Below are 12,520 nucleotides of genomic sequence, written 5' to 3' on the forward strand. Positions count from 1 at the left end.
ATCAAACAAAGCCAAGCTGCTTGAATCAAGAGGAAGATGGATGGCCACAAGCCATCAAACAAAGCCGAGCTGCTTGAATTTTTGCGCCAGGAGTAGCATAACATCACCTGACTGGTAGAGAGCATGCCAAGATGCATGAAAGCTGTAATTGAAAATCAGGGTCGTTCCACCAAATATTGATTTCTGAACTCTTCCAAAGTTAAAACATTAGTATTTTATTGTTTAAAAATGAATATGAACTTGTTTTCTCTGCAAATTCAAGGTCTGAAATTTTTATTTGGAATTTGGGAGAAATGCTGTCAGTTCTTTATAGAATAAAACAAAAATTATAATTTTATTCAAACACATACCTATAAATAGTAAATCCAGAGAAACTGATAATTTTGCATTGGTCTCTTAATTCTTTCCAGAGCAGTGTATATACAGTATATATTAATGTTATATAAATTAACTAATATACCCAGAGCTTAGGATAAACAATCTGTATTGAGATTGGACAATTCTGATGACAAGAAATAGATAATCAGTATCAGTATATAAATACTGATTGGAAAATCCTTAGTACATTGGGTGAAAAAGAAATTTGAGTGAGAGAGTACAGTATACTGAGAGGCGAAGCAAAGGTGTTTGACTGACCGTGGTGCTCTTTAGCAATTCTCAAGGCCTGTAGTGATGCATCTGGCTTGATTTCAAGTTGGCAAATGAGTACTTTGGCTCTAGTAATGGCGGATTGTGCCCGCCGCAGCTCCTCTTCTCCAAGCAGCATATTAGCACCAGCCACTATCACTATTGCATTCTCACCTGTCAATGCAACACACTAACCATAAACTAACAGCAATGTATAACCCTTTAAAAAGGCAAAATAGTTAATTAGAGGTGTATTTACATATGACATTAACATTTATAAATCACATGCATTCACATACAAAAACCCCCCAAAACAATTCATATCATAGGAATATATGCAGTCGCCCCAAAAAGCATTAAAAGATGTAAGCCACATTTAAAAAGGCATGAAAGTATTTGATTCAAAATATCAAAGTAAATGGTAAATTGTCTGCACTTATATAGCGCCTTTTTAACCTTTGCAGTATTCAAAGCGCTTTACACTGCGTCTCATTCACACACACATTCACACACCAATGACGGCAGAGCTGGCATGCAAGGCACTACTAGCCTGCCATAGGGAGCAACTTGGGGTTCAGTGTCTTGCCCAAGGACACTTCGGCATGTGGAATCGTGTGGGCCGGGAATCGAACCACCAACCCTGCGATTAGTGGCCAACCCACTCTACCACCTGAGCCACAGCTGCCCAATTTATTTACATTTATTTATAAGAAATATAGCACAAACACATCTTTCAAGAAAAACTTTTCACAAAAAGAAGTTTGCTTTTTTAAATGATAACAATTGATGCGCTGTTCAAAATGAAGACAAAAAACAAAAGGTTATGCAGTGTCTTTTTCCAGTTGCTTAAGTATTGAGTACACATGCATTTCCTGCAAATCACTTTGAACTTCCAAGTCAAATTTTGGTTTGAAAAATGTCAGAAAAGAAACTAATTTCTTTAAAAATTGTCAGTCTGTTGTTCTTTTCAGAGATGAAGGCTACTCTAAGCATATAATTACTTGAAAGAAAAAAAGCTAACTGGATCTGAAAGAAGTGCATCAGTTTCTTTTTAGTTTGAAAAAACTAAAGTCACTAAAATCGATAGGTCACCCAAAAATGAAAATTCTCTCATAATTTACTTACCTTCATGCCATCACAGATGTGTATGACTTTCTTTCTTCTGCTAAACACAAACGAAAATTTTTAAAGAATATATCAGCTCTGTTGGTGTTTAAATCCATATCTTCTGAAGCGATGTGTCAGGTGAGGGTGAGAAACAGATCAATATTTACAATAAATCTCCACCTTTGACCAGCCCTAACCAGTAGGTTGCTGAATGTGAAAACTTCTACACCAGAATGTGGAAGTTTTGATTTATAGTAAAAAAAAAAGGACTTAAATATTTATTTTATATTGAGTCCCCCCCCCGCACACACACACACACACACACACACACACAAACCTATCTTATCACTTCAGAACATATGGATTTAACCACTAGAGTCATATAGATTACTTTTATGCTGCCTTGATGTCCTTTTTGGACCTTCTGAGTTCTGGTCACCATTCACTTTCATTGTGAGGACCTACAGAGCTGAGATATTCTTCTAAAAATGAGGGTGGGTAAATGATGAGAGCATATTCAGTTTTGGGTGAAATATCCCTTTAACCAGCAGCTTCAATGAACAGTATATGACAAACACCAGGTAATCTGCAGCAGTGAAGAGCAGACTCTGGGATGTTTGCCTTTTAGAAAAGTCACATATGACATATTAACAGAAGTGTATATATACAATGAAATTCAGACATTTTAAGCGTGACATTGTGTCCAAATACTTTTTGGGGGCCACCGATATTTAACTCTACTTACAACCAGACATGTACAAAAATGTACTGCTGTTGCATCATACACAGACAGGAACACATACAGAGCTGACATAAGCATTAAGAAAACCACACTGCAGAGTCAGGGGATAATGATCTAGTTTTTTCCTCATTATTAATTCCTCATTATCTTGCTAGATAATTGTTCAATCTAACGTCATTGTGACATTCACACAGGATGCTGGGACACTGAGATTTCAGTAGGTTGTTATGGCGATCATGACGGCAATCAGAGCTCTTCCTAGGGTGCTCACTGTGGCACTAGTGGGCCTCCGCAAGTGTTCAGAACTTATGCTGGTTCACTATACCATGACATTTACAATGCAGCAGGCCTCACATAGAGTGCCAGGCTGGTTGTCAACTTTCTTTATGTCCAAGTAGTGCTACAGAACATTAAACCATGTTTAAAATTACCCTGCGTAGGCGAGAGAAGGAAGAGAGCTTCTCACTCATCCATGTCTCATTCAGAAGAGTGCTTAGTGGTGTTTATGTTATTTTAGGTGCTTTTAAAAGCCAGGGATACATTAAGGCTCAGTACTCAGACCAATTTTATTCTACCTGTGTTATTGACGATGATAGAGGCAGCTCCGGTTGCAGCTTTTTCAGTCTGTTCTACAAAATCTAAAAAAGAGAGAAGTGCATGAATAAATCACATCTGAACAAATATGAAAGTTGAAATCTTTGACCTTCGAAACTCTGATCTTTTTACAATACAGGAAATATAAGTTCTGGGTGATACTGATTACTTACAATATATTTTGCTGGCAAAATTAAGCAACTTCTTGAATAATGAAATGATTTTAATGTGCTTTTTATTTGGCAATCAAGTTTCAACATGTGAGTTGGAGTTGGCAAGTTTGATTCATTTCAGTCAAGATTAGTATACATTTACAGATACAGTATATTTATATTTTGTATCCTTATATACTGTACATAGGTTCATTTTTTCTCTTGATCATTGATGGCACAAACTCTCATCTAAGCACCTTTATTACCTCTTAATCTTCATGTTTCATTTTTGAGGATAAATTATAAAAAAAAATGTGTCACTGGAAAATAGTGATTTGTGACATTCTATTAGGTTGGATATTAAAAAATGTTATGCCTATTTGTTAATAGTGATCTTTGGACACAGTAAATTATTTTGATTTTTGTAGTAAAAAATATTGTTTCCATTTAGACCCTTGGTGTAAGATGATTTGCCCCAGTTGTGGGGTAAGATGGCCTCTTTTCATAATTTTTTAAGTTTGTGCTATGACAACAAAATTAGCAAATGTTTCTATTTATTTCACTTGATAATATGTTGGATGATGCATCATCATCCTGTACATGCTAAAATTGTATCTAAGTAAATTAACATTGTTCTTAAGGGGGCATCTTTTCCTGTCTTACCCTACTGTATACACTGGTGGCCAAAAGATTGGAATAATGTACAGATTTTACTTTTTCGGAAGGAAATTGGTACTTTAATTCACTAAAGTGGCATTCAACTGATGACATATTATAGTCAGGACATTACTGATGTAAAAAACAGCACCATCACTGTTTGAAAAAAGTCCTTTTTGATCATATCTAGACAGGCCCCATTTCCAACAGCCATCACTCCAACACCTTATCCTTGAGTATACATGCAAAATATAATCACTTGCCATTATATTGCCAAATTATTTGGTTCATTAAATGAAGCTTAACATTGTCTTAGTGTTTGTTTTGAGTTTCCACAGTATGCAATAGTATGCATGTCTTAAGGCCAATATTAGGTCAGAAATGGTAAAAAAGAAACAGCTTTCTATAGAAACTTGTCATATTTCATACAAAGGTGTACACTACAGTCTTCAAAGAGAAATAACAACTGGCTTTAACAAGGACAGAAAGAGATGTGGAAGGTCAGATGTACAACTTAACAAGAGGACAAGTACATCAAGAGTCTCTAGTTTGAGAAATAGATGCCTCACATGTCCTCAGCTGACAGCTTCATTGAATTCTACACACTCAACACCAATTTGGTGTACAACAGTAAAGAGAAGACTCAGGGGTGCAGGCCTTATGGGAAGAATTGTACTAGACTGTAAGGTATGTAAGAAGTGCCCGACAAGACAGCCACATCTATGGCAAGTGCTTCATGAAGTGTGGGGTGAAATGTCACCTGAGTATCTGGAAAAACTAACAGCTAGAATGCCAAGGATCTGCAAAGCTGTCATTGCTGCACGTTGGGTTATTTTTGATGAGAACTCTTTGAAGTAGTTTAAGAAGTTCTGAAAATGTTTCACTATTCATTATTTCACAATTTTCATGTTATTAATGTCCTGAATATACATTGTGATCAGTTGAATGCCACTTTGGTGAATAAAAGTACCAATGTCTTTCCATAAGAGCAAAATCTGAACATTATTTCAAACTTTTGGCTGCTAGTGTATATATATATTTAAATATATATTTATATATTAAAGTTTTGCCCATGATTCTCTCTCATTTCTCATATTCAACTTTTGAACAACACTGTAGTTCAATTTACAGTATTGTCAGTATATCATATATACAGATATACATATAGTATCTATCTATCTATCCATCTTAGAGCTGCACGATTTGGGGAAAATGTCATTATGTGATTATTGAGGTTAATATTGCGATATGCGATTGAGATATAATAAACAAATGGTATCATGAGTCATCTTGCTTGATTATTAAGGAAAATGCACAAATAGATTACTGATAATGCTGAAATGTGTATTTTTCAACTCAAACATACAAACTAGCAACAACAACAACAACAACTATAAATGCACAGTGTTTTCAAATTAAAATATTTTTACAAAATTAAATAATATATTTGCATTACTGCAAATGTGTTATTTTCTCAATATTACACCCAAATAAAATAGAACAATAAATAAGAACATACAAATTTTCACGAAAAAAAGATTGTACAAACAAACAGGGACATTTAAGTAGGATGTAACATGTACTTTGTATAAACTCTTTTGAAAAGGAAACTGGATATAAAAGTGTGGTTCACTCAATCAAACCAGTAAAACTTTTTTGTTGTTGTGTGTGTATATATATATATATATATATATATATATATACACACACACACATATACACACACATTTTATTGTTGTTGTAATTTGAATGTTATTTTTCACATAAGATTGATTTTATGATGATCTCATCAATGATGCAACATGTTGCACTGCAGACAGTGGGGGTGAGAGACGAGCGTCTCCGTGTTAGAGTGCGCATCAGCCCGCGGAACTTTATATCTCTCCCGGTTTCGACTCACGCTCAGATTGGGTCTCTTCCACGACTGGTTGAAGCAGCTCTGACCGCACAGAGAATGACAGTTTTGGAGTTTGTGCTTATTTACATGTCACGCTCCCGTATTATATTAACTTTAATTATTGATGAAATAAAGACATATTGCCAAGCTGTGATCTGTGTTTCTGTGTTATTATTTCTGATCACCAGTTCAGTGTCTGTCTGCTCGGCATCCATCTTCACCTGATTTCCACACTGAACACCGGAAACTCACATGACCACATATGCCAATCCCTAAACTGAGACTGACAGGTCATCTTTTTATTAGCGGTGTAGAAAATGGGCAAACAGCTCTCAGAGAGAATGGGCTGTCACGTCCACACATGCACTTATTTATTTAATAAAATCGCAGAATTTGCCGTCATATAATCGCACAGGCTGACTTCGCGATTGCGATATGATTAATCGTGCAGCACTAATATATATATATATATATATCTATATATATACATACATACATACACACAGTTGAAGTCAGAAGTTTACATACTCATATGTCATCAAAACACATTTTTTAACCACTCCACAGATTTAATATTAGCAAACTATAGTTTTGACAAGCCTTTAGGACCTATACTTTGTGTATGACACAAGTAATTTTTCCAACAATTGTTTACAGACAGATTGTTTAACTTTTATTTGACTATATCACAATTCCAGTGGGTAAGAAATTTACATCCACTAAGTTAACTGTGCCTTTATGCAGCTTGGAAAATTCCAGAAAATTATGCCAATTCTTTAGACAGTTAGCCAATTGGAGGTGAACCCTGTGGATTTATTTTAAGGCTTACCTTCAAACTCAGTGCCTCTTTGCTTGACATCATGGGAAAATAAAAATAAATTAGCCAAGACTTCAGAAACAAAATTGTGGGTTCATCCTTGGGAGCAATTTCCAAATGCCTTAAGGTACCATGTTCATCTGTACAAACAATAGTACGCACAACGACCTTGTGAAGATGCTGGAGGAAACAGGTAGACAGGTATCTATATCCACAGTAAAACGAGTACTATATCAGCATAACCTGAAACTGCTCAGCAAGGAAGAAGCCACTGCTCCAAAACCACCATAAAAAAAATCCAGACTACAGTTTGCAAATGCACATGGTGACAAAGATCTTACTTTTTGAAGAAATGTCCTCTGATCTGATTAAACACAAATTGAACTGTTTGGCTATAGTGACCATTGTTATGTTTGGAGGCAAAAGGGTGAGGCTTGCAAGCCGAAGAACACCATCCCAACCGTGAAGCATGGGGTGGCAGCATCATGTTCTCTGCTGCAAGAGGGACTGGTGCACTTCCCAAAATGTATGGCATCATAAGGAAGAAAAATTGTGTGGATATATTGAAGTGACATCTGAAGATATCAGCCAGGAATTTAAAGCTCGGTTACAAATGGATCTTCCAAATTGACAATGATCCCAAGCATACCCCCAAAGTCGTGGCAAAATGGCTTAAGCACAACAAAGTCAAGGTATTGGAGTGGCCATCACAAAGCCCAGACCTCAATCCGATAGAAAATTTGTGGGCAGAACCGAAAAAGCATGTGCGACCAAGGAGGCATACAAAACTGACTCAGTTACACCAGTTCTGTCTGGAGGAATGCCAGCAATTTATTGTGAGTAGCTTGTGGAAGGCAAACAATTTAAAAGCAATGCTACCAAATACTAACAAAGTGTATGTAAACTTCTGACCCACTGGGAATCCGATGAAAGTAATAAAAGCTGAAATAAATAATTCTCTCTACTATTATTCTGACATTTCACATTCTTAAAATAAAGCAGTGATCCTAACTGACCTAAGACAAGGAATGTTTTCTATGAATAATGTCAGGAATTGTGAAAAACTGAGTGTAAATATATTTGGCTAAGGTGCGTGATCATTTCTGATTTCAACTGTGTATGTATATATAATTTTTATTTGACTCAAACACATACGTTTTTTCCAAAGCTATTTTTATATATATATATATATATATATATATATATATATATATATATATACACACACACATGCATACATACAGGTTTGGGAGGGTTATTTTTGAAAAGCATTCCACTACAGATAATAGAATACATGCTGTAAAATGTAATTTGTAACATATTCTATTAGATTACTTAAAGTCAGTAATATATTCTAAAAAGCACTGGTAGATTTTTTCACTTGTTTTGACTTGTACACTCTGCCAGTACAGCAAGACACAATACACATGTTAAAAAAACATTCACTGATAAACCTAAATATCTTATGCAGTGTTGTTTCAAAAACAAGATAATTCAAATTGATCTTGTTTTAACGATTTTTAGAACTTTTGACAGGAAAACAATACAAAATTGTTTTATCAAGAATAAGCACTAATATCAAAGGTCTTACTAGTATAAAATAAATTATAATCCAACGTGAATATTCTTGAGAAAAAAATATGATTGTGTCTGGTAACGTGCATGTAAAATGGCTAGAAATAACATTATAGCTTAGCGTAAACTGACAATTTACACAAGGTTTATTTATTTTTCTTCTGCTCCAAACTTATTTCAAACTTACTTCACTGACTGCACGTATGAATGTAATACATCATAAGAAAGTGTTTCACCGCTGTTCAAAAGCATTTTGGATCGCATCATTTATATGTATAAATGTTTTCCATCTGAAAGGACTAAATATTAAATGAAACAAATTACAATAAAATGCAAAGTAATCTCTTCAGTAATCAAAATACTTTTTGAATGTAACTGTATTCTAATTACGAATTATTTAAATTGTATCTGTAGTGGAAACTGTTAGTTATATTTTGTATTTTAAATACGTAATCCCGATACATGTATTCCGTTACTCCCAACACTGTGTGTGTGTGTGTATATATATATATATATATATATATACACACACACACATACTATACTACTGTTCTACAAAATCAAAAAGAGAGACAAGTGCATAATTAAATCGCATCTGGACAAATCTGAAAATGTTGAAATATTGGACTCTGAAATGTTTACAATACAGGCAGTATAAGGGCTGGGTTATATTGACTGCTTAATATATAATTTGCATGATTTTGTTGTTGAAATTAAGCAACTTCTTGAATAATGGAATGATTTTAATATGCTTTTTATTTGGCAATTCAGTTTCCTATAGACTGTGCATCCCACGATATAATTTTAAAAGTGATTAAATCGTAAACACATGTTAGGCAGCGTTATCAGTATCCAGTACCTGAGGATAACTGAGAATAGCAAGCTGTCAGTACAGAATGAGATTTTGTTAATTATTTCAAGACTGCACATTTGGTATAATGTTGCATACTCATCATGCCCTGAATACCAAAACATTTATAAATATATATGCATTGCAGTGATTTTCAAATTTCCAAACATCCGATTTTGAATTGGTTTTGGACAGTTATGTATCAGGTTTATAAAACTCAATTTCATTTTTAACAGAATTGAGTCTAATACACCAAAAAGATCACATTTTTAATACCTGTCTGAACAAAGCCTGATATGTCAAGAACGGAATGTACAATGATTGCCATTACCAGTGGATACGCCATTATTTTTGAAGTTCTGAATGTAGTTGTCCCCAAAAAAGTCTTTGCCGACCTAAAGATAGAAGAAATATTTAGGATATTTTGAAAAAGAAACCACATTAAACTTGTTCTTTTTTAAATGGTAAAAAATTCAAAAAGCAGAACCTGAAACAATGTTTTCTAGCCACTCGCTGACCGGCCAAAGTTCTGCATTGCTATATCAGGCCAGCCTTCCAGATATAGCAACCCCAAACAAATGCCTCCACTCAAATACAACTTAGATCTCCCATTCTTCCTTCCTATGAGATGTTCAATGGTGAGGTGATGGGCAAAAGAGTTCCTGTTTCCCCAACTGGTTCTGTTTTTATCCTATGCTGGTAGAGACGTGCCAAGAATGGGGTCCTAAGCCCCAGCAGAAGAGTCCCTTCCTTACCTGGAACTCTGTCTTTGATGTGTGATCTCTCTTTGAGTGTTTCTGAAAGCAATGAGAGTCTACTTTTGCACGCTGCATACACTTTTGTATTGATTAGTGTCTTTATGCTGACAAAATGAAGCTTTATCACTTGGTTAGTCACTCTCATGTGGTTAAACGCTAAAACATAGGAATTGATGGGTTTCGACCTGAACTTTTTGGAGTGAACATGTACCTAAGGCTATTTTAAGTTATTTAGGGTGTTCACAAGTTAAGAGGAATAGACAGAAATTTTAGCGGATACGTAGTTAGCAGGAAGATCTCAGGATTCATTCTATCAGGCATTTCATCCAATCACAATACAGCCTCCGCTTATAAGCCTGCCAGCTACCTCTCACTTTTCGCATTCTTCTGGGTTTTCACCCCCCTTCCCACCCAATCTCCACCAGTTTAGGTCCAGTCCAGGGCGGAGGTAAACTACGCTCCCCTACCATCATAGCCTCCGGCAAGGTCTGACGGTTCAAGCAGCATCGGAGCACAGAACCGTAGAATGGGGCTCAAGCCAAATTATATAAGTATCTTTTAGTTCGAAATAATTTAAATAATCTCAAGTATTTCTGATAGAACTAGTCTTTAAATATTAATAGGAAAGCAGGCAACATTTAGTACCTTGCACACCATGGCAGTCTTGACCCCCATTCGTGCAGCTTGAACACACTGATTGGCTCCTTTGCCACCAAATCCGATAAAGAACTTGTGTCCATGTATCGTCTCTCCAGCTTTGGGAAGTCGAGGTGCCTGGCTAGATTTAGAGACACATAAAACAACATGAAAGTATAATATGGGGTGTTAACAGATCACCTATGAATATCAGAAATGAATAATCATATTCCTCAGAAATGAATAGATCACCTAAAAAATGAACATTTTGCCATCATTTACTCACCCTCATGTTACTCCAAACCCCTAAGATTTTCTTTCCTCTCAAATCGCCTTTGCATGTTTATATTTTTATTTGTGATTACCATGTCGTGATCTTTTATGAAACACGCAAGCACCAATGCAATTTAATGTCACTTGAAGGGGACCTATTATGCAAAATTCACTTTTACATGGTATATGATCAATATATGCAGCGCAAACATTCATATCTTTTTTACACTTGTTCTCTGAAATTTTCCGCCGACACACTCGCTCCCCTTGGCGGCCCCCTGGCCGCAGTTTTAACCAGTGCATTAAAAGACAGAAAATCATAATGGTTAGGAAGGTTTGGAATCGTATAAGAGCGAGTAAATGCTGCTAGGATCTTTAACAGTCAACACCATAACTAAAGCAACTAGAGTAAAGATCAAATATTCAGTCAAATTAATTCTTGGTAGGTCTTTAGTGAATGTGGATGTCCACCAGTGTAATTTGTTTTTAAAAGAACAATAAATGGGCCATTCAGTCAATTCTCAAAGTCCATATTGTTTAAATGAGGGGCCTTTTACTGGAAATGGGCAATGTTTATAGGCTGTAAGTGAAAATAATATGACATGACATCCTGGCCCTTCTAAATCTAAGGCAGGTCCTTGGACTCCCAGAAAAGTTAATTGCTGTGCCGCCTTAGTGCGTGACATTTCAGAGAGAGGTCCATCAGCCTTTCACCCAACCAGAACAAGCAGCCATTACTCATTCTATTGAACAACAGAAAAAAAAAAAAGCTATCCCAGACAGCTTGTAATAGTCTGGCCCTAGTCCAAGTCTCCGGGAGTCCATGTTTAAATGATGCCAATAGAGTTGTTTTTCACATGTGAAAGTGTCTTGTTTGTGTTCTGTAGTTAAAAGAGGTAATATTAAAGGAAGTCAATGCAGATGAGGAAAGCTCTTGTCTAGATTCCAGTAAACTGACTGGTGAAGAGATTGGAGCTGGTTGTTGATGTTTTTGATGATTTAAGGGCAACTTTTGTTGATACAGAATGTTACATGAACAACTTAGAATGAAGAACTCAAGATAATTTAAAGAAACATTACCACAAGTTAAAAATCCTATAGTTCAAAGAGTTCTACACATTCTCTGCCTCTTGCTTGTTGGTTTGTTAAACATGTTGGTTAACTCATCATGCTTTCAGCAACCAATAAAACTGTGGTACTCTAAGCTCCATTCAAATTAATTCCACAGATTTCCCTGCAAAATCAGTGCAGAAAATGCAAAATCCTTATTTTTAGTAATTCCTCAATCTGAAACAACTTCCAAGACACTTGAACAACATCTTTAGCCAAAAGCTTCAGGAATGAGAAGAAGGATGAGGAAGGTTAAACTAACAATATTATTAACAATATTACATTATTCACTCTATTTACTAAATTCACTCAATTACCACAAATGACACTCTTGTGCCATCTTTACACTGCGGTGGCCCAAAAGCTACATCTGAAGCGGCATGTGTACCCCAAACAATGCATTTACTGACTGTTTAATTCTGCATTTCAATTATGAAATGATAAATATAATGAACATGTAATGATGAATGAAAAACATGACATTTTTGGAGGCAGCCCGAGCCTAATCAGAGCAGCCTTCACTTAGATTTGTAGACACCTGTGGTTCGGCAAAGAAATACGGACGCTTAAAATAGGACAATTACGTTGCTATTAGCACTGATACAACTTTGTAACCAATAACAGTGCATATCCTCTATTTGACTTTTGGTTCAATTAGCCAGCAGTCTGTGTGTGTCTGATTGAGTCATCGTCTGTGAATGAGATTAAAGACAGTTTGGCCTCAC

General features: G+C 35.7%; 1 protein-coding gene across 3 annotated transcripts in view; it reads right to left on the reverse strand.

The window, feature by feature from the left end:
• The window catches only part of rbks (ribokinase), a 45,920-nt gene that overhangs the window by 22,316 nt on the left and 11,084 nt on the right, over window positions 1-12,520 (reverse strand). For 2 of the 3 annotated variants that reach the window (XM_052153565.1, XM_052153564.1), the window contains 4 exons: window positions 10,422-10,554; window positions 9,350-9,413; window positions 3,052-3,114; window positions 637-801 (listed from right to left, as the gene is read on the reverse strand). In XM_052153565.1, coding sequence (XP_052009525.1) covers window positions 637-801; window positions 3,052-3,114; window positions 9,350-9,413; window positions 10,422-10,451 — 322 coding nt within the window. In that variant the 5' untranslated portion in view covers window positions 10,452-10,554. The remainder of the gene's footprint in view (window positions 1-636; window positions 802-3,051; window positions 3,115-9,349; window positions 9,414-10,421; window positions 10,555-12,520) is intronic. The other variant, XM_052153566.1, reaches the window with a different exon arrangement.

The sequence above is a fragment of the Xyrauchen texanus genome, chromosome 22, assembly GCF_025860055.1.
Source record: "Xyrauchen texanus isolate HMW12.3.18 chromosome 22, RBS_HiC_50CHRs, whole genome shotgun sequence".
In the NCBI taxonomy this organism is placed as follows: Eukaryota; Metazoa; Chordata; class Actinopteri; order Cypriniformes; family Catostomidae; genus Xyrauchen; species Xyrauchen texanus.